Raw genomic sequence first — 22,695 nt, forward strand, 5'->3', positions numbered from 1 at the left:
GCAGACAATTCCTGCTCGTGTCTGCCTAGCATCGCTCCCTGGATCTCGACGGCTGAGTGGAGAGGATCCGAAGTCGCTGGGTCCATTCTTGGTCGGATTCTTCTGTTACGGAGCGTGAATGAGGACCCAAAAGCGAATTAACGTAAACAGAGCTTCTTTAATAACAAAACGTAGGCTCAGATGGACCGGCAGGTTCCGACAGGACAGGACAAGGTTGCAGCAAACATGACGATAGTCTGGTTCAGGCATGAACAACACAAACAAGAATCCGACAAAGACAGGAGCAGAAACAGAGAGAGATATAGGGACCTAATCAGAGGGAAAAAGGGAACAGGTGGGAAAAGGGGTGAATGAGGTAGTCAGAGAAGACAAGGAACAGCTGGGGGAAAGAGGGACAGAAACGGTAACCTAGTACGACCAGCAGAGGGAGACAGGGTGAAAGGAAAGGACAGAAAGACACAACATGACAATACATGACATTGCCCTCATTCATTTCCATTTCTCTTCCTGTCTTCAACTCACTCTGTTTATACTTTCTACCGTTCTGTTCCAACCAATCATCTCCCTTTCTTCTGACATTTTGAATCAACTCAAGCTCACCCTCTTCCTCTCTCTCTTTCCTAGACCTCCTCTGCCTCTCTTATTCCCTCCTCTGTACTCCAAGTATAAATCTCCTGATGATAATATTGCACTTCTCCTGACATACATCTTGTTCTTGCCCTGTCAAGGGACGCCATTTTAACCCGGCTGTCACAATCTCCGTACAATCAGCATTAACCCCTCGGGATTTTAGTGTCAACAATGTGTGCCACTTGTAAAGCAGCTGCTTCGTCTTGATGTTTCTTCTTTAACAATAGCTACCGCAACGCTTTCCATCTCATCAGTCACGTGACACCCATTAGTCAGAACCCTTTAGTGAATCTCTGTGGAGTACAGTAAATTAACGAAGTGAATTTAAGAAGCCATTTTTTTCCCCTCCACTAATTACCTTATTATTTTAACTGGAATGATAATGTTTTTGAAGACTGTTTGGTTGGTCACATTGTTGATGTTTCTAGTTCTGTCATACATGCAGTAACGTTCTGTCATACATGCAGTAGCGTTCTGTCATACATGCAGTAGCATTCTGTCATACATGCAGTAGCGTTCTGTCATACATGCAGTAGGCTAATAAAGGTTAGCTGTCTGTTCCACATTGTTGGGGTTTCTAGTTCTGTCATACATGCAGTAGCCTAATAAAAGATAGCTCTCTCTGTTCAACATTGTTCCAAAAGATTTATGTTTATTCATTGATAGAAGATTTGACTTTGCTTTAAAATACAAGATTCAGTAACACATTGTAAATGCTAATATATTTCCATAAAAAATAACTTAAAAAAGACAGACAAATGCAAAACGTTCTTAAATACACGGAGCACATATCAGATTCCATTGATATTTTTTTGCAAAGCAATGACTTTTCAGTTTGTCAAATAAGCCAAAACGAAGAAGAAAAAAAAATAATAAGTTACCTATGGTGGAGGAGAGAGATGGATCTCCAAAACATGAAACTATGGCGTTTTGACACGAATAAACAGCAATACATTTAGCTAAATAATTTCATGTAGGCCAATACACAGTAGTAGTACTACAATTAATAATAAATGACAAGATGTTGTAATTCTGAATATTGTGCCACAGTCTTGATTGAAACAAAACTTCACATGAATTACAATTCATAAAATGTCATGAATGTCTCCATCTGTCCGTCTCACGGTGATGCCAAACAATCCCTCCGCTAAAAGAAAAAAGTACATCAAGTAAATAAATAAATTAAACCATTGTTCTTTTTTTTTTATGAATATTCATTTATAAATAACTGCTGGAAAGCACATTTAAAAAAAAAAAAAAACGTGAACATCATGAAACATGTTATGTCTTGTAGTGATGACATTTAGGGTTTTGTGATATTTGCTCATGTATAATATTGTCTAAATCATGAATAACCATAATAACCATAATAACCATAATAACCATGTGCCTCTTCTTCTTCAACAACATCATATTTAATAAATCTGAATAAAATATATCATACTGTACATTTAAATATCTTATTAAAATACAAACTGTAGACTGTACATATTCATGTTCTTCTAGGCTCATTTTAAATGTCCATGAGCCAATCAGGTCCCACAGAACCCTGACAGTTCAGCCCATTGGTCACTGAATTACCTGCTCCAATAACGGATTGTCTGTGGATGAAGGAGTTTCTATTGGATCGGATAAGCCAATCAGAGACTCCAGGAGGCAGGTGCCAGCTGTCTCGTTGAACTGTGGGACATTTGCAGAACTCAACACCTGCAGATGAAGGAAGTTGTCAGGGTGCTTGTGGCCTTTGAATGAGTTGTGTAGAGGGGCTGAGCTATAGTCTGTAGGGAAGTTGTCAAAGAGCTCCAAATCCGAGTCAGAGGAGAGACTGAGGTCCATGTAGCTGCTGGATGAGTAGTCTATGGAAGGAGAGGGTGTGTTGGGGTAGTCCTGGAGGGGACTGTGGGTGAACAGGGCCGTCGCTTGGTTGGCATTGTCGTCTTGATACTCGGCCATGAAAGAACCGCCGCTGTAGCTGTTGTCTGCGTGTCTGTGTGTCTTCTCTGTGTACCTTTGTGTGTTGTCTGTGTGTCTGTGTGTCTTCTCTGTGTACCTTTGTGTATTGTCTGTGTGTGAACTGGGTGCGTTGGACAGGCCGAGGGTGGCTGTGGTGTCTTTACAGAGACCGTACGACGTGTCGAAGCCGGTGACACACTGGGGACGGTGTGGCGACGGTTGTCTCCCTGGCTTTGTGCCACTTTCACTGCCCATGGAGCAGTCCTCATTGTCAGAGTCACAGAAGCTGAGGACACAAGCCAGACCTCCGTCGTCCACATCCAAGAGAGGCTGGTGCTCTCGAGGGCTTCCTCCCACGTCGGAGTCCTCGCTCTGGGCAGAGACGCCGGACGAGTCGGTCATGTCACTACAGCAACTATTCTCAACCTCACACAGTTCAGAGCTGAAGTGGAAGGTAGGGGTGGTGGGGATGGAGAGAGGGAGGCCCTCTTCTTCCAGGGTGAACCCGAAGGGGCATCTCACCTCCTGGGCACTGTCCTGCTGATGCTGTCCCTGGTCCTGGAGCTCCTGGAGATCGTCTTGGTTCTCCTCTGGGTCTCTCCTCTGGGTTAGTATCTCATCCTGCAGTCTCCTCTCCAGCTCCAGCCTCATGACAGTGTGTATGTAGTGGGTCTGAACCCGTCTGGAGTTGAACTCCACGCGACCGTTAGTATTCCCACAGCCATCCTTTGTGCAGCCGCAAGGGAAGTTGGAGCGATCCATCTGTTGCAGGGAGAGATCACATTCATATTAGTTCATTATATGACTGAAATCTTAGCTCATTATATGACTGAAATCTTAGCTCATTATATGACTGAAATCATAGCTCATTATATGACTGAAATCATAGCTCATTATATGACTGAAATCATAGCTCATTATATGACTGAAATCTTAGCTCATTATATGACTAAAGTTTGCATCTGATCTAGGTGTGGGAGAGAATTCTCATTCTTTGCCAAATGGCTTGTGTTCATCAGACGCCCAGGGATCAAACCCCTCACATCTGCATGGCTCTCACCTGGCACTTGATCCCGTTAAGACTACAGGCGCAGGTTTCAGGTTCACAGAATCCCTGGCAGTCACATCCACAGTCCTCTCGGGATTTCCTCAGAGCATGGAGCTCTCTCTTCTCCTCCCGGTCGATGTGCCTCGCCCCCGCCGCCCGGAGTAGGGCCTGTCTCTGGCGGGAAGCGTAGGGGTACAGGAACCCCCCGTCACCCCCGTCCTCCTCCCCATCCTCAAGGTCAGCCGCAGGGAGGTGGGCCTCGATGTCTTCGTCAGGCACCTGGTCGATCTGATCGATGGTGAGGCGATCTAACTCCTCCTGGTCCGTAATGCCACTGGCTGTCAGCTGGAGAGAAGAGAGTTACATCAAATAAAATATTTACACATCGTCCTTAACTTTTATTTTGAAATGCTTTTTTCAAGGGAGTTTTCAAGGGAGTCAAGGAAAACGAGAAGCAACCCATCCGGGTCGTTCCATGTTATTACAGTAACCCATCTGGGTCGTTCCATTTTATTACAGTAACCCATCTGGGTCGTTCCATGTCATTACAGTAACCCATCCGGGTCGTTCCATGTCATTACAGTAACCCATCTGGGTCGTTCCATGTCATTACAGTAACCCATCTGGGTCGTTCCATGTCATTACAGTAACCCATCTGGGTCGTTCCATGTCATTACAGTAACCCATCTGGGTCGTTCCATGTCATTACAGTAACCCATCTGGGTCGTTCCATGTCATTACAGTAACCCATCTGGGTCGTTCCATGTCATTTCAGTAACCCATCTGGGTCGTTCCATGTCATTACAGTAACCCATCTGGGTCGTTCCATGTTATTACAGTAACCCATCCGGGTTATTCCATGTTATTACAGTAACCCATCTGGGTCGTTCCATGTTATTACAGTAACCCATCTGGGTCGTTCCATGTTATTACAGTAACCCATCTGGGTCGTTCCATGTCATTACAGTAACCCATCTGGGTCGTTCCATGTCATTACAGTAACCCATCTGGGTCGTTCCATGTCATTACAGTAACCCATATGGGTCGTTCCATGTCATTACAGTAACCCATCTGGGTCGTTCCATGTCATTACAGTAACCCATCCGGGTCGTTCCATGTCATTACAGTAACCCATCTGAGTCGTTCCATGTCATTACAGTAACCCATCTGGGTCGTTCCATGTCATTTCAGTAACCCATCTGGGTCGTTCCATGTCATTACAGTAACCCATCTGGGTCATTCCATGTTATTACAATAACGCATCTGGGTCGTTCCATGTCATTAAGGTAACCCATCTGGGTCGTTCCATGTTATTACAGTAACCCATCTGGGTCGTTCCATGTCATTTCAGTAACCCATCTGGGTCGTTCCATGTTATTACAGTAACCCATCTGGGTCGTTCCATGTTATTACAGTAACCCATCTGGGTCGTTCCATGTTATTACAGTAACCCATCCGGGTCGTTCCATGTTATTATAGTAACCCATCTGGGTCGTTCCATGTCATTACAGTAACCCATCTGGGTCGTTCCATGTCATTACAGTAACCCATCTGGGTCGTTCCATGTTATTACAATAACGCATCTGGGTCGTTCCATGTCATTACAGTAACCCATCTGGGTCGTTCCATGTCATTACAGTAACCCATCTGGGTCGTTCCATGTTATTACAATAACGCATCTGGGTCGTTCCATGTCATTAAGGTAACCCATCTGGGTCGTTCCATGTTATTTCAGTAACCCATCTGGGTCGTTCCATGTCATTACAGTAACCCATCTGGGTCGTTCCATGTTATTACAATAACGCATCTGGGTCGTTCCATGTCATTAAGGTAACCCATCTGGGTCGTTCCATGTTATTACAGTAACCCATCTGGGTCGTTCCATGTCATTACAGTAACCCATCTGGATCGTTCCATGTTATTACAGTAACCCATCTGGGTCGTTCCATGTCATTTCAGTAACCCATCTGGGTCGTTCCATGTTATTACAGTAACCCTTCTGGATCGTTCCATGTCATTTCAGTAACCCATCCGGGTCATTTCATGTTATTACAGTAACCCATCCATGTCATTTCAGAAGGCCATGATCCTCACCATCTCAGAATGTTCTGAAATCGTTTCTATAGTTAGAAACAGATAAGATTAGCATCCAGGCAACATTATTATGTTGAAATATAATTTGATTGCACCCAAATTGCCCATAGGATTCATTTTTTAAAACATGGACCACACACCCAACCACCCACAGACCCCCCACCCCAACCACCCACAGACACCCCCACACCCAACCACCCACAGACCCCCCACACCCAACCACCCACAGACCCCCCCACACGCCAACCACCCACAGACCCCCCCACACGCCAACCAACCACATACCCCCCACACGCCAACCACCCACAGACCCCCCACACGCCAACCACCCACATACCCCCCACACTCAACCCCCCACAGACCCCCCACACCCAACCACCCACATACCTCCCATGCCCTAACCACCCACAGACCCCCCACACGCCAACCACCCACAGGCCCCCACACACTAACCACCCACAGACCCCCCCACACCCAACCACCCACAGACCCCCCCACACCCAACCACCCACAGACCCCCCACACACCAACCACCCACAGACCCCCCCACACACCAACCACCCACAGACCCCCCCCATACCCAAACTACTCCAACAACGAGTATACAGCAGAGGAGGCTGCTGAGGGCAGGACAGCTCATCCATAATGACTGGAATGGAGCCAGTGGAATGGGAACCTGGAAACCATGGAAACCATGTGTTTGATGTATTTGATACAATTCCACTGACTCTGCTCCAACTATTACCACGATGCCTGTGGTATATATTATCAGTTCTCTATGACTGACCAGCTGCTATGTCTGACCAGTAGTATGGAGCTGCTGTGTCTGACCAATAGTATGGAGCTGCTATGACTGACCAGTAGTATGGAGCTGCTATGTCTGACCAATAGTATGGAGCTGCTATGTCTGACCAGTAGTATGGAGCTGCTATGTCTGACCAGTAGTATGGAGCTGCTGTGTCTGACCAATAGTATGGAGCTGCTATGACTGACCAGTAGTATGGAGCTGCTATGTCTGACCAATAGTATGGAGCTGCTATGTCTGACCAGTAGTATGGAGCTGCTATGACTGACCAGTAGTATGGAGCTGCTATGTCTGACCAATAGTATGGAGCTGCTATGTCTGACCAGTAGTATGGAGCTGCTGTGTCTGACCAATAGTATGGAGCTGCTATGACTGACCAGTAGTATGGAGCTGCTATGTCTGACCAATAGTATGGAGCTGCTATGTCTGACCAGTAGTATGGGGCTGCTGTGTCTGACCAATAGTATGGAGCTGCTATGTCTGACCAATAGTATGGAGCTGCTATGTCTGACCAATAGTATGGAGCTGCTATGTCTGACCAGTACTATGGAGCTGCTATGTCTGACCAATAGTATGGAGCTGCTATGACTGACCAGTAGTATGGAGCTGCTATGTCTGACCAATAGTATGGAGCTGCTATGACTGCTGTTCTTCCTCCATTTCAATGTTAAAGGCATAGTTAATTTGAATTACAAAATGACATATTGGTTTCCTTACCTTGTAACCAGTTTATGGACAAGGTATGACAGCAATCCATGGTTTGGTTTTGTTTACCTGACCACTGTTTCAAATGGTAACGTTTTTTTGTTGCATTTGTGGCACAAATCCAATGCAAGTCAATGGTACCTATATTAACATTTTCATGGTTTCATGTCAAAATCATCCTGGACTTAATTTCAAATTATATTTAAAAAAAAATAATGTTGGAAGAAAGCTAATCTCATCTGTTTTCTAACAACATAAAGATTCAGAACAATCTGAGATGGTGGGTGGAATGACCCATATTCTTGAGGTGGAATGACCCACATACAGTACATGACGTTTAAGTTACTGTAAGATTAGACGGCCTATAGGGAGGAGGTCAGAGACCTGGCCGGGTGGTGTCAGAATAACAACCTATCCCTCAACGTGATCAAGAGATGATTGTGGACTACAGGAAAAGGAGGACTGAGCACGTCCCCATTATCATCGACTGGGCTGTAGTGGAGCAGGTTGAGAGCTTCAAGTTCCTAGGTGTCCACATCACCAACAAACTATCATGGGTCAAACACACCAAGACAGTTGTGAAGAGGGCACGACAAAGCCTATTCCCCTCAGGAGACTGAAAAGATTTGGCATGGGTCCCCAGATCCTCAAAGTTCTACAGCTGCACCATCGAGAGCATCCTGACAGGTTGCATCACTGCCTGGTATGTCAACTGCTCGGCCTCCGACTGCAAGGCGCTACAGAGGGTAGTGCTTACGGCCCAGTACATCACTGGGGCCAAGCTTCCTGACATCCAGGACCTCTATACCAGGCGGTGTCAGAGGAAGGCCCTAAAAGTCAAAGACTCCAGCCACCCTAGTCATAGAGCACCAAGTCTAGGTCCAAGAGGCTCGTTAACAGCTTCTAGCCCCAAGCCATAAGACTTGTGAACAGCTAACCAAATGCCCCCCCCCCCCGCGCATTTTTAAGCTGCTGCTACTCTCTGTTTATTATCTATGCATAGTCACCTTACCTCTACCTACATGTACATATTACCTCAATTACCTCGGCTAACCTGTACCCCCGCACATTGACTATGTACCGGTACCCCCTGTATATAGCCTCCACATTGACTCTGTACCGGTACCCCCTGTATATAGCCTCCACATTGACTCTGTACCGTAATACCCTGTATATAGCCTCCACATTGACTCTGTACCGTAATACCCTGTATATAGCCTCCACATTGACTCTGTACCGTAATACCCTCCACATTGACTCTGTACCGTAATACCCTGTATATAGCCTCCACATTGACTCTGTACCGTAATACCCTGTATATAGCCTCCACATTGACTCTGTACCGGTACCCACTGTATATAGCCTCCACATTGACTCTGTACCAGTACCCCCTGTAGATAGCCTCCACATTGACTCTGTACCGGTACCCCCTGTATATAGCCTCCACATTGACTCTGTACCGTAATACCCTGTATATAGCCTCCACATTGACTCTGTACCGTAACACCCTGTATATAGCCTCCACATTGACTCTGTACCGTAACACCCTGTATATAGCCTCCACATTGACTCAGTACCGTAATACCCTGTATAGATCCTCGTTACTGTTATTTTATTGTCGCTCTTTAACTATTATTATTATTATTTTTTCATTTTATTTATTGTTTACTTCAGTTTATTTAGTAAATACTTTCTTAACACTTATTTTTTCTTAACTGCATTGTTGGTCAGGGGCTCGTAAGTAAGCATTTCACTCTAAAATATACACCTGTTGTAATCGGCGCATGTGACAATTAACATTTGATTTGATTATTTGATTTTGATTTTAATTTAAGCCAATGGGATGCAAGAAACTATAACCAGAATGGTCAGTTTGCACTCGACTGGGACAAACACAGGACAGCATGCTTTTTATTTCAGGGGTAGGCTTAATCTGGTTCACTAGTCGATTAGAAGTCTAGAATACTTACTCTCTGTCTGAGTGTCTCCAGCCTCTCCTCCCTCAGTCTATCTCTGAGTCTCTCCCTGCGCCTCCTTCGTCTCTCCTGGGTGTGCTCTGCCAGTGTGTACCTCCGGAGGGCGCTGTGCTTCCTCACCATGCCCAGGGTGGCACCGCCGCGCCTCGGAACGCTGGTGAAACCCTGGCAACGCTGGAACAGGAACACCGTCACCTGGTTGAAGACAACGCTGTTGCTATGGCCGCTGTTGTCATGGGAAAGTTTTGGGCTCTTCAGGATGGAGCGGACTGTTGGTGGACGAGGAGGAGGAGGAGGAGGAGGAAACAGGGTTTAGAGTCACGACAAGAAGTTGGTGTATTCTATGCCTTTGTCAATGTCAGCTTATTAGAGCTACTGCATATCAGTTCTGAATGTAGCGTTTTGATGTCTCTCTTGTCGTGATGTGTGTTTTGTCCTATATATATATATATATATATATATTTAGTTTTTTTTAATTGTATTTTTAATCCCAGCCCCTGTCCCCGCAGGAGGCCTTTTGCCTTAAGCCGTCATTGTAAATATGAATTTGTACTTAACTGACTTTACTAATTAAATAAATAAAAATAAAGACAAAATAAGTATGCTGAAAGTGCTGATTCTGCAGTTCTGTCCGCCGCCACTGGGTGGCAGACTACACTACCTCACTTACTGTCAATGGTTACAAGTTACAACCCAGTGTTAACAACTTTGTCAACTGGGTCACCAGAGTTGAACATAGGGGAGTTTATCTGCTAGAAACAAAACACCAAGGAATATTTATAATAATGCAACCGAAGCCAAATGAGAGAGAATGAAGAGAGAGAAAGACAATGTCTCCCTCAACACAGAGACAGAAAGAGACCCGCTTATAATTATAGTAAGACCCTCTAACCTCTCTGCAGTTTGGTGAGAAGTAGCCACCCTACTACTAAGAGGCTGTTAAATACCCATCAGGTCACTGATGACCCATCAGGTCGCTGTTTACATTTGACAGTTTGGCCTCATGATAACGAGTCGTTTGACCTTCACATGCTGGAGTGGAGAAGGAACTCAAAAGTGAGGAGGTTGGTAAACAACAGCTCAGCAAGCTACGTAGTAACCTATTCCATGTCCCAAATAGCACCCTATTACCTATAGGGGCCCTGGTCAAAAGTAGTGCACTACATAGGAAAGAGCGTGCCATTTGGGATTCAGCTTAGTTCCGCTGATGTTATTTTGGCTAAAGACATTCCATACTGGGACACAGTGTGTTTGCAGTAGTGTGGGGGAGAAATGGTAGTTTCATGATTGATTAACTATTTATGACCTATTTCACGTCTATTCTGTAATGAATCTAACTCTCAATGTGGTTTGGAGAAAAAAAATAATTACCACATGAAATGGAAATAGTTTTTTTTTTTTTGGTCCATGAAATCAAAATAACAACCACAATCTAATAGACTATGTTGAGCCTAAGGGAAGTGTGTCTATGTGCTGTCCATTGAAAACAGTACAAAACAGAGTCGCTGGAGTTTGTAGTGATCTTTGAATGAAATAACATGAACCTATTTGCAGCTTAGGCATGATAACTGTAATTCACATCATATTGCTTAGTCAAATGATTCAGTCAAACTCAAGGGGCAAAGCCCAGTACCTCAAAGAGAAGTCTATTCTCTGCTATCAGCAGGTTGTAACTTAGCTGCTGTAGTGTGATAATGGGACACTCCTTCAATACACTCCCTAGCAGTGACTCTGATAACAATAGTGTAGCTTTGCATTTATTTGAAAGATAAGACATATTCATTGCAAGTTTATTGACCAATGACCATAAAAATTATATACATTAACATATACTGTATATAGACATATTGTATAAAACATACTGCATACTATACATTCAGGGGGTTTCCTCGTGAGATCTACTGGCCAAAATATTGCTTTAAGATTGTAATAACATGGATCATCAACAGATGTGTTCATGTAGCTACATCATTCTGAGATGTGTTCATTTGCCAGGTCGCAATTGTAAATGAGAACTTGTTCTCAACTTGCCTACCTGGTTAAATAAAGGTAAAATAAAAAAAAAATAAAAAAATGTAGCTACATCATTCTGAGATGTGTTCATGTAGCTACATCATTCTGAGATGTGTTAAATGTAGCTACATCATTCTGAGATGTGTTCATGTAGCTACATCATTCTGAGATGTGTTCATGTAGCTACATCATTCTGAGATGTGTTCATGTAGCTACATCATTCTGAGATGTGTTCATGTAGCTACATCATTCTGAGATGTGTTCATGTAGCTACCTCAATTCTGAGATGTGTTAAATGTAGCTACATCATTCTGAGATGTGTTAAATGTAGCTACATCATTCTGAGATGTGTTCATGTAGCTACATCATTCTGAGATGTGTTCATGTAGCAACATCATTCTGAGATGTGTTCATGTAGCTACATCATTCTGAGATGTGTTCATGTAGCTACATCATTCTGAGATGTGTTAAATGTAGCTACATCATTCTGAGATGTGTTCATGTAGCTACATCATTCTGAGATGTGTTCATGTAGCAACATCATTCTGAGATGTGTTCATGTAGCTACATCATTCTGAGATGTGTTAAATGTAGCTACATCATTCTGAGATGTGTTCATGTAGCTACATCATTCTTATTGGCTTACTGGGTAGATGGGAGGTAGGTGAGTCAGAGGTGAAGTCTTGGTTGTCACTGTTGCGGCTCTCCTCATCCGACTCCCATTCCGAGGAGGCGGAGGAGGAGGGGGAGGAGGAGGAGGAGGCGGAGGAAGATGGGGAGGAGTAGCAAGGGTCCTCCTCTTCTACCTCGGAATACTTCCTCTTCAGGACCCCACTCATGGCTTCTCTACGGCGGTTAGACGATCTGCCTGGATACAAAACAGTAAAAATAAAAGATGGTGAATATACATTAACAATACACATTAATTATATTGATGGTGATGAATGAATACTCACTAACTGTAGTACATGGATGTGTAATAGTGACGCAATAACTTTTCTAAGGCACCGCATTTTGCTGACTATATGTCTCGTGAAAACTGAGGTATAACAATTACAACTGTTAAAGTTAACTTAAGTTAACTTTTTTTTGTCATTTTTAGTGCACAATTTATTTTATCGTGATTAATTGTATTGTCTGAAAACATCTGAAATACATAACTTTTCTAGCTAAAAACAACAACAACGTGATGTCAAAACAAGTTGACATTGAGGTAAAAAAAAGAAAAGAAAGTTGTACTTTATCAATGTATCTGATTTAGCTAAATCAACACATCAATATCCTTGTAATACTTGTTGTATATAAAATCTTAAATTACAGCTCAATTTTAGCAAATTCTGAATTTGTGATTAATCACAGAAAGTCCTGCTATTAAGTCGATTACATTTGAGAAAAAAAAAACACTTTCACGGCCCCCGATATATCCATGAGTCATACACAATGCCTTGCCCACTCACTCGGTGAATCAGTAGTCTACCGTAATAACTGAACGTGTGTAACAGTGATTCACAAGCTTTTTTTTTTCGCACACTGACGTTATTTATAATTGCATTTTCTGACTACTATAGCTAATATCAGTCTGGTGAAAACAGAGTTTAACAATACCCATGGTTGAGTCATGCAAAGTTGCAAAAGTGCGGTATTTACTCAGTAACATTCACACTGCTCAATTTCACCCGCGACATTTCCATGTCAAACAGGCATCAAAAGACATATGCAAAACAAAAACAAAAAAACATCACTGGGACTTTCCTTTCCAATAACATTTCACAAACCGCCAACAATAAATTAGATCTCTGTCTCGTTGTCAATGGGCAAAAACCACAGCAGAGTAATCTGATACTGCTTATGTTGTTCATTGTGACACACAGCAACGGGTAGGAGCGTTATTTTCCAACCTCATTCCTTGACTGAGGTACCTGTACTGGTTTGACAGGTTTTAAAAGGAGGACATCAGCTTATTTAAACTAATGAAAGCCGTCCCTTCAGATGATCTAACAATCACTGATAACTTACGTAGCCGAGATATTGATAACCCGTGTCATAAACATGCTCAATAACTATTGCAATCCAATTTTTATTTATTTTATTTTTTTGCTTTAGTGAAAGACAAGGGAAACTGCAGGCTAGGCTAAAAATGTCAATAGCTCTCAATAGCTCTTTCTCTTTTTCCTTCTCGTCATTAACATTCCAATGATTCCGGGGACATTTATCAGGAAGAAAACGTGGAAACAGGGAGGGCTGGGAAACTGGGAGGGAGGGAGTCCAGGAAGGAATATTTCTGAGGGAAAATGATGTCTAGAGCAGGCTATTTTGGCCCCAGTGAAACAGGGAGGTACAGTGGAAACCAAGCCCACACAGAACAAACAACATACAGGTTTATTTAATGATTACAAACTTAGCTTGTGTTGAATACTACTGTAAATACATACTTAAATAGGCTCAACTGGACTCTGACGTAAAGTGTAAAATACAAGAGAGTAGAGCAGTGGTCTTCAACTTTTTGTTTTGCACATTTCTTTTACCCATGTTTTATTTTTGTGAATGATAATGACAAGGAGAAGTAATCAACATTTTCAAATGAATAGATTTGGGTAAATCATTTTTTCATTATTTTTGACCTATGGTTCAAATTAGAAGACATCATCAGCCTATCAGTTAAAAAAATATATATATATATTTTTTTAAACTCCAAATGCATTTGTTCAAGTAGCTGTTTAGCTGGTTAAACAGTGGTTATCCGTGTGTTGGCAAACATACATGTCCAAGTCAAGGAGACTTACCGCCTTGCCACGAGCACTACTCAAGGGTACATTTTCAAAGCCTGTCAGATACTCCAGTGAGTGTTATTTCACTCCATATTAATATTAGGGCTTGAGAAATAAAGTTGTATCACCATTACAAATAAGATATGACCCTCTTCTATACTATAGGTATGTCATTCAAAATGAGTTGAATTTTGTTGGTTTTGTAGTGATATTCAGAAAAACAAAAACAAAAACAATATTTTTTCCTGCTTTTATATTTGTATATTTTTTGCAGAACCCCCAGTAAGAACCCCCAGTAGGACCCCCAGTAAGAACCCCCAGCAGGACCCCCAGTAAGAACCCCCAGTAGGACCCCCAGTAAGAACCCCCAGTAAGAACCCCCAGTAGGACCCCCAGTAAGAACCCCCAGTAGGACCCCCAGTAAGAACCCCCAGCAGGACCCCCAGTAAGAACCCCCAGCAGGACCCCCGGTAGGACCCCCAGTAGAACCCCCAGTAGGACCCCCAGTAGAACCCCCCCAGTAGGACCCCCAGTAGAACCCCCAGTAGGACCCCCAGTAGGACCCCTGGGGGGTTGTGTACTTCAGCTTGAATACACCTGGTGTAGAGGCTTGTTGTCGCAGAAAAGCTCTCTATTCTAGTCATTTGAACTCTTGTCCCCCCCCCCCCCCCCCCCCCGTTTCTACTAATAGGAAGGTTTAAGAGGAATCTGTTACTAGGAAGGAATAGGAGGAATCTGTTACTAGGAAGGAATAGGAGGAATCTGTCACTATGAAGGTTTAAGAGGAATGTACTACTAGGAAGGAATAAGAGGTATCTACTACTAGGAAGAATTAAGTCGAGAACACACTGCCCTGTCAGTGTCCACTATATAACTCCGACAGTATCCCAGGTAACCACACAGTACTCAGTGTCATACACACAGATATAACTATCGGGGACAAGGCAGTCAAGACTAATTTATATAACACATGGTTGCTAGGAATTTGTCTTGGTGTTAAAAGAAAGAACACACAGTTTCTACAGAGAAGGAACTATCTCATGTCTGGTTGCATGACTAACTGCATTATCCATTTGTAGTGATTGCAAAAGTTGCACTACAATATGTGTATTTATAACCGGGTAAACCGGGTCCTGGATGCCGATTGGCTGAAAGCTGTGTTATATCAGACAATATTCCATGGGTATTCCATGGGTATGAGACAAAATGACTCGTTTACTTTTCTAATTATGTTGGTAACCAGTTTACAATAGCAATAAGGCACCTCTGGGATGGTGATATCCGACCAATATACCACGGCTAAGGGCTGTATCCAGGCTCACCGTGTTGAGCATAAGAACCATCCTTAGCCGTGGTATATTAGCCATATACCACACCTCCTCGGGCCTTATTGCTTAAATACAATATGCGTGTTGTTTCAGAACAAGTTATGGTTTTCTTCTGCAATTTTATGAAAATCTCTCCAAGAGACATTCTGTTCCTTGACATCCCCTCTCACTTAGGTCAAATGTAATGGTGAGTGTACAGGTGGGTGTGTGCTTGTGTGCATGTGTGTGTGTATGTGTGTGTGTGTGTGTGGGGGGGGGTGACTAATATAAATAATTCAATGACTCACAGCAGCAGAAATACCTGAATTGCAGTGTTGCATAGCACTGTGCAACACACACACACACACACACACACACACACACACACACACACACACACACACACACACACACACACAAACCAACCAACCAACCAATATTTTACTCAAATTGCCACTACTACTAAGCGCCCACTGCCTCACTATTTGGCTTCCATCCCGTTATAAACGCGACCCAACTTCCGCCACTGACCTCGTCACTCCGCGAGCTTCATGTGGTCAGTAATTAGGCCTTTACAATGAAAACATTGTGCTGGTCAGCCCAGCAGCTAGTCACACTCAGCTGTTGCTGTTTGGCGTCTCTATTACAAGACCCAAACTAGGCTACAGCAAGCAAAACAACTACTGGAAAACACTATCAAAAGGTTTTGGTCGATATAAATAGCTTTCATACAACCAAAACCAAACTTAAAGCCTAAAAACAATATATTATTCTGCTTATCTTTTTGACATTCGTGTAGTCTAATAATAAAAAATAAAAAACATGAAATAGTTGTCCGCTTTTTGTTACTTCTTATATAACTTTAAGACAACTTTCTCTCACACAAAGAGGCTTATCAAACACTCAGCATTAATGACTGGTTACAAAACCGCTGATGTTGAAAAATGTTTTAGCTTTGCCACTAAACAGATCAAAAGACGCGGTCATTAGTTAGGCTACTCACCGAGAATATGAGATCACCATCTCCTAAATTCAACAGATCAGTTATTAACTTGACGGTTTTGTAAAAGCTTCGAGGGTTTTTGTTTCTCCGTGGCACTGGATCGCTGACGATGCCTGCTCTCTTGTTTCCCCTCTATCTGTCTCTCTGGACTAGCCTACTGTAGTGTAGTGCGCACATCAACCGTGTGTTCGTCAGCGGAAAACTCCCACTGCGCGACGCTGACGCAGGCGGTCGCACAGGAAAGGGGAGCGACACACAATTCTTCCTGCTGCTGTTCACGTTCTGCTACTGCCTACAGCTTCCTGCATTACCTTATCGGTCCAGATAGAATATAATAGACTATTCTGCCACTACCTATGTCTTCATGCCTTGCCCACGACACATAAGAGATATATAATAAGTAGCCTACTGTTCTGTTTAATGATGTGTGTGTTGCCTTCTCAGATGTAGACATTGTGATTTTCCATATTCAGCTCATTGGATTGGTCATAGAGCAGAAAACCGTTGTGGTAGGTAATGGATTGGGTTAGGGAAAGCCATTGGGTACACTGTGAAGAAAGGTGCAACACACAATGTCTCTCTCTCTCTCTCTCTCTCTCTCTCTCTCTCTCTCTCTCTCTCTCTCTCTCTCTCTCTCTCTCTCTCTCTCTCTCTCATTGTCATGATATTAAATAAACTCATACTATTAGAATTTAGTTGATACATGTTATTATGAAACCATTGCCCAAGATTATGTTGTGGTTGATTAGTCAGCTTGTTGCTAGGTAGTTTTTCTACTCCCATACTCTGCAGACAGTCCTCTCCTGAGGGGTAAAGGAGGGGAGGGGTCGGTCTGCTATCTCTGAGTTCAAAGGTCACTAACCCTGTGCCTCAGCATGTTTACAAACCAGTTTCAGCTGGTGCTGTCAGCATATTGCCTTGAGAGAGAGATTTGTGACCTGTTGCCACAAGAAAAGGGCAACCAGTGAAGAACAAACACCATTGTAAATACAACCCATATTTATGTTTATTTATTTTCCCTTTTGTACTTTAACAATTTTCACATCGTTACAACACTGTATATATATATATAAAATGACATTTGAAATGTCTTTATTAGTTTGGAACTTCTGTATGTGTGATGTTTACTGTTCATTTTATTGCTTATTTCACTTTTGTTTATTATCTACTTCACTTGCTTTGGCAACGTTAACAAATGTTTCCCATGACAATAAATGTTTAAGAAAAAAAGTGATTAACAAAGTGAAACTATCTCAGACAGTGGTGGATATAACCAAAACGTCGCCACAATGTTTTAGTCTACCACTGTGTAATGAAGCTATTGTACACAAACAAGCTAAACTAAGTACAGAACCAAAGTTGTCCAAACAGACATGTCTCTCTGCCTCCCTCCATCCCTGCCTCTCTGACTCCCTCCCCCCTCTCTCTCTGCCTACCTCCCTCCCTCTCTGCCTCCCTCCCCTTCTCTCTCTGCCTACCTCCCTCTCTCTGCCTCCCTCCCTAACCTCTCTGCCTCCCTCCCTCATCCTCCCTCTCTGCCTCCCTCCCTCTCTGTCTCCCCCCTCTCTCTCTGCCTACCTCCCTCTCTCTCTGCCTCCCTCCCTGCCTCTCATCCTCCCTCTCTGCATCCCTCCCTCTCTGCCTCCCTTCCTGCCTCTCTGCCTCCCTCTCTGCCTCCCTCCATCTCCCCTCCCTGCCTCTCTGCCTCCCTCTTGGTCTCCCTGCCTCTCTGCCTCCCTCTCGTTCTCCCTGCCTTTCTCTCTGCCTCCCTCTCGGTCTCCGTGCCTCTCGGCCTCCCTCCCTGACTCCCTCTCTGCCTCCCTGCCTCCCTCTCTTTCTCCCTCTCTCCCTGCCTCTCTGCCTCCCTCCCCCTGCCTATCTGCCTTCCTCTCTCCCTGCCCCTCTGTCTCCCTCTCTCCCTGTCTCTCTGCCTCCCTCCATCCCTGCCTCTCTGACTCCCTCCCCCCTCTCTCTCTGCCTACCTCCCTCCCTCTCTGCCTCCCTCCCCTTCTCTCTCTGCCTACCTCCCTCTCTCTGCCTCCCTCCCTAACCTCTCTGCCTCCCTCCCTCATCCTCCCTCTCTGCCTCCCTCCCTCTCGGTCTCCCCCCTCTCTCTCTGCCTACCTCCCTCTCTCTCTGCCTCCCTCCCTGCCTCTCTTTCTCCCTCCCTGCCTCTCATCCTCCCTCTCTGCCTCCCTCCCTGCCTCTCATCCTCCCTCTCTGCCTCCCTCCCTCCTTCTCTGCCTCCCTACTGCCCTACCTCCCTCCCTCCCTTCCTCCCTCCCTCCCTTCCTCCCTCCCTGCTCACTGAGCTTTTTAAGGATAATCGTACAACATGTTCCTGTTTTGACTGCAGAGAGGAGTGAGCTGAGCCCCATGTCCAAGCAGCCGACCATAGAGGTCACATGTAAGGCAGAGATACAAAGACAGAGGATGCCTCCCAAATGGTAGCCTATTAAGTATATAGTGCACTACTTTTGACTAGAGCCCTATGAGCCTATGGACCCTGGTCAAAAGTAGTGCACTATATAGTGAATAGGGTGCAATTTGGTACGCTAGAATAGAATGTTCCTCCAGCTGCTTGACAAAGTAACAGCTCACGCTGCTCACGAGGATTGCAGGCGTGCTATCATGACATCATCAACTTTACTTAAAGGTGTGATTATAAACTGCTTATATACCTGGTGGGGAGAGCGAGGGTGGGAGTGAGAGAGGATGGGAAAGAGAGAAGGTGGGAAAGTGAGAAGGTGGGAAAGTGAGAAGGTGGGAAAGAGAGAAGGTGGAAAAGAGAGAAGGTGGGAGAGAGAGATGGTGGGAGAGAGAGAGGGTGGGAGAGAGAGATGGTGGGAGAGAGGGTGGGAGAGAGAGGTTGGGGGAAAGACAGAGAGAGAGGGAGAAAGAGAGAGAGAGAGAGAGAGAGAGAGAGAGAGGGAGAGAGAGAGAGAGAGAGCAAGAGAGAGAGAGAGAGAGGGAGAGAGAGAGAGAGACAGAGAGAGACAGAGAGAGAGAGAGAGAGAGAGAGAGAGAGAGAGAGAGAGAGCAAGAGAGAGAGAGAGGGTGGGAGAGAGAGGGTGGGGGAAAGACAGAGAGAGAGGGAGAGAGAGAGCAAGAGAGAGAGAGAGAGGGCGAGGGAGAGAAAGAGAGATAGAGAGAGGGAGAGAAAGAGAGAGAGAGAGACCGAGAGAGAAAGAGAGATAGAGAGAGGGAGAGAAAGAGAGAGCGAGAGAGAGAGAGAGAGAGAGACATCCACCCCGACTCTAGGTGACAATAGGACTATTGAGACAGGAGGGAGCAGAGGAAAATCTGCAGACTAAAGTCTGCCCGGCAACCCCCCAAAACAAGGGACCGCCTAGTGCCTGGAGGGTTTTGTGTGTGTGTGTGTGTGTGTGTGTGTGTGTGTGTGTGTGTGTGTGTGTGTGTGTGTATGCGTCTTCACCTCACGGTATAGGTGTCCTGTTGTGACAGGAGCATATAGACTATAATGTCTACACCATTTAGGAAATCTCCTGAACATCCAAATCCTCTGGTTCTCATAGGAAACAGTACTGTTCCTGACCTCAAGGCAAAATGAGAGAGAGAGAGGGGGGGGGGGGGGGGAGAGTGAGAGACAGATATGGTTTATCCATATTCAGTTGTTCCCCTTCTCTACTGGTAACTACTGTGACTACAGCATTAGGTCACTTAGACTCAGAGGGTTATATGAGGATAATTACTGTGACTACAGTATTAGGTCACTTAGACTCAGAAGGTTATATGAGGATAACTACTGTGACTACAGCATTAGGTCACTTAGAGGGTTATATGAGGATAACTACTGTGCCTACAGCATTAGGTCACTTAGACTCAGGGGGTTATATGAGGATAATTATTGTGACTACAGTATTAGGTCACTTAGACTCAGGGGGTTATATGAGGATAATTATTGTGCCTACAGCATTAGGTCACTTAGACTCAGGGGGTTATATGAGGATAACTACTGTGCCTACAGCATTAGGTCACTTAGACTCAGGGGGTTATATGAGGATAATTATTGTGACTACAGTATTAGGTCACTTAGACTCAGGGGGTTATATGAGGATAATTATTGTGACTACAGCATTAGGTCACTTAGAGGGTTATATGAGGATAACTACTGTGCCTACAGCATTAGGTCACTTAGACTCAGGGGGTTATATGAGGATAATTATTGTGACTACAGTATTAGGTCACTTAGACTCAGAGGGTTATATGAGGATAACTACTGTGACTACAGCATTAGGTCACTTAGAGGGTTATATGAGGATAACTACTGTGACTACAGTATTGGGTCACTTAGACTCAGAGGGTTATATGAGGATAACTACTGTGACTACAGTATTAGGTCACTCAGAGGGCTATATGAGGATAACTACTGTGACTACAGCATTAGGTCACTTAGACTCAGAGGGTTATATGAGGATAACTACTGTGACTACATCATTAGGTCACTTAGACTCAGAGGGTTATATGAGGATAACTACTGTGACTACAGTATTAGGTCACTTAGACTCAGAGGGTTATATGAGGATAACTACTATGACTACAGTATTAGGTCACTTAGACTCAGAGGGTTATATGAGGATAACTACTATGACTACAGTATTAGGTCACTTAGACTCAGAGGGTTATATGAGGATAACTACTGTGACTACAGCATTAGGTCACTTAGAGGGTTATATGAGGATAACTACTGTGACTACAGTATTAGGTCACTTAGACTCAGAGGGTTATATGAGGATAACTACTGTGACTACAGTATTAGGTCACTCAGACTCAGGGGGTTATATGAGGATAATTACTGTGACTACAGTATTAGGTCACTTAGACTCAGAGGGTTATATGAGGATAACTACTGTGACTACAGCATTAGGTCACTCAGAGGGCTATATGAGGATAACTACTGTGACTACAGCATTAGGTCACTCAAACTCAGGGGGTTATATGAGGATAACTACTGTGACTACAGCATTAGGTAACTCAGACTCAGGGGGTTATATGAGGATAACTACTGTGACTACAGCATTAGGTCACTTAGAGGGTTATATGAGGATAGCTACTGTGACTACTGCATTAGGTCACTTAGACTCAGGGGGTTATATGAGGATAACTACTGTGACTACAGCATTAGGTCACTCAGACTCAGGGGGTTATATGAGGATAACTACTGTGACTACAGCATTAGGTCACTCAGACCCAGGGGGTTATATGAGGATAACTACTGTGACTACAGTATTAGGTCACTTAGACTCAGAGGGTTATATGAGGATAACTACTGTGACTACAGTATTAGGTCACTTAGACTCAGAGGGTTATATGAGGATAACTACTATGACTACAATATTAGGCCACTTAGACTCAGAGGGTTATATGAGGATAACTACTATGACTACAGTATTAGGTCACTTAGACTCAGAGGGTTATATGAGGATAACTACTATGACTACAGTATTAGGTCACTTAGACTCAGAGGGTTATATGAGGATAACTACTGTGACTACAGCATTAGGTCACTTAGAGGGTTATATGAGGATAACTACTGTGACTACAGTATTAGGTCACTTAGACTCAGAGGGTTATATGAGGATAACTACTGTGACTACAGTATTAGGTCACTCAGACTCAGGGGGTTATATGAGGATAATTACTGTGACTACAGTATTAGGTCACTTAGACTCAGAGGGTTATATGAGGATAACTACTGTGACTACAGCATTAGGTCACTCAGAGGGCTATATGAGGATAACTACTGTGACTACAGCATTAGGTCACTCAAACTCAGGGGGTTATATGAGGATAACTACTGTGACTACAGCATTAGGTAACTCAGACTCAGGGGGTTATATGAGGATAACTACTGTGACTACAGCATTAGGTCACTTAGAGGGTTATATGAGGATAGCTACTGTGACTACTGCATTAGGTCACTTAGACTCAGGGGGTTATATGAGGATAACTACTGTGACTACAGCATTAGGTCACTCAGACTCAGGGAGTTATATGAGGATAATTACTGTGACTACAGCATTAGGTCACTTAGACTCAGAGGGTTATATGAGGATAACTACTGTGACTACAGAATTAGGTCACTTAAACTCAGAGGGTTATATGACGATAACTACTATGACTACAGCATTAGGTCACTTAGACTCAGAGGGTTATATGAGGATAACTACTGTGACTACAGCATTAGGTCACTTAAACTCAGAGGGTTATATGAGGATAACTACTGTGACTACAGCATTAGGTCACTTAGACTCAGAGGGTTATATGACGATAACTACTGTGACTACAGCATTAGGTCACTTAGACTCAGAGGGTTATATGAGGATAACTACTATGACTACAGCATTAGGTCACTTAGACTCAGAGGGTTAT

General features: G+C 43.9%; 1 protein-coding gene and 1 long non-coding RNA gene across 4 annotated transcripts in view; both read right to left on the reverse strand.

Annotated features, from left to right (window-relative positions):
- Nucleotides 1-1,258: 1,258 nt before the first annotated feature.
- Nucleotides 1,259-22,695, reverse strand: part of LOC110530840 (cysteine/serine-rich nuclear protein 1) — a 37,610-nt gene continuing 16,173 nt past the window's right edge. Inside the window, exons 1-6 of one of the 3 annotated variants that reach the window (XM_090182896.1) lie at nucleotides 16,303-16,511; nucleotides 11,871-12,092; nucleotides 9,206-9,480; nucleotides 3,644-3,976; nucleotides 2,681-3,345; nucleotides 1,259-2,638 (exon numbers count right to left, since the gene is read on the reverse strand). In XM_090182896.1, the coding sequence (XP_090039022.1) occupies nucleotides 2,200-2,638; nucleotides 2,681-3,345; nucleotides 3,644-3,976; nucleotides 9,206-9,480; nucleotides 11,871-12,063 (1,905 nt within the window). In that variant the 5' untranslated portion in view covers nucleotides 12,064-12,092; nucleotides 16,303-16,511 and the 3' untranslated portion in view covers nucleotides 1,259-2,199. Of the gene's footprint in view, nucleotides 3,346-3,643; nucleotides 3,977-9,205; nucleotides 9,481-11,870; nucleotides 12,093-16,302; nucleotides 16,558-22,695 lie in introns of those variants that run through there. The other 2 variants (XM_036986593.2, XM_036986594.2) reach the window with 2 other exon arrangements.
- LOC149982172 (uncharacterized) lies at nucleotides 10,968-11,862 on the reverse strand. Its single transcript, XR_016482691.1, has 2 exons — nucleotides 11,530-11,862; nucleotides 10,968-11,498 (listed from the first exon to the last, which is right to left on the reverse strand). It is a non-coding gene; the product is annotated as an uncharacterized LOC149982172 (long non-coding RNA).

Source organism: Oncorhynchus mykiss, chromosome 8 (assembly GCF_057628025.1).
Source record: "Oncorhynchus mykiss isolate SJ-2025 chromosome 8, ASM5762802v1, whole genome shotgun sequence".
Lineage (NCBI taxonomy): Eukaryota > Metazoa > Chordata > Actinopteri > Salmoniformes > Salmonidae > Oncorhynchus > Oncorhynchus mykiss.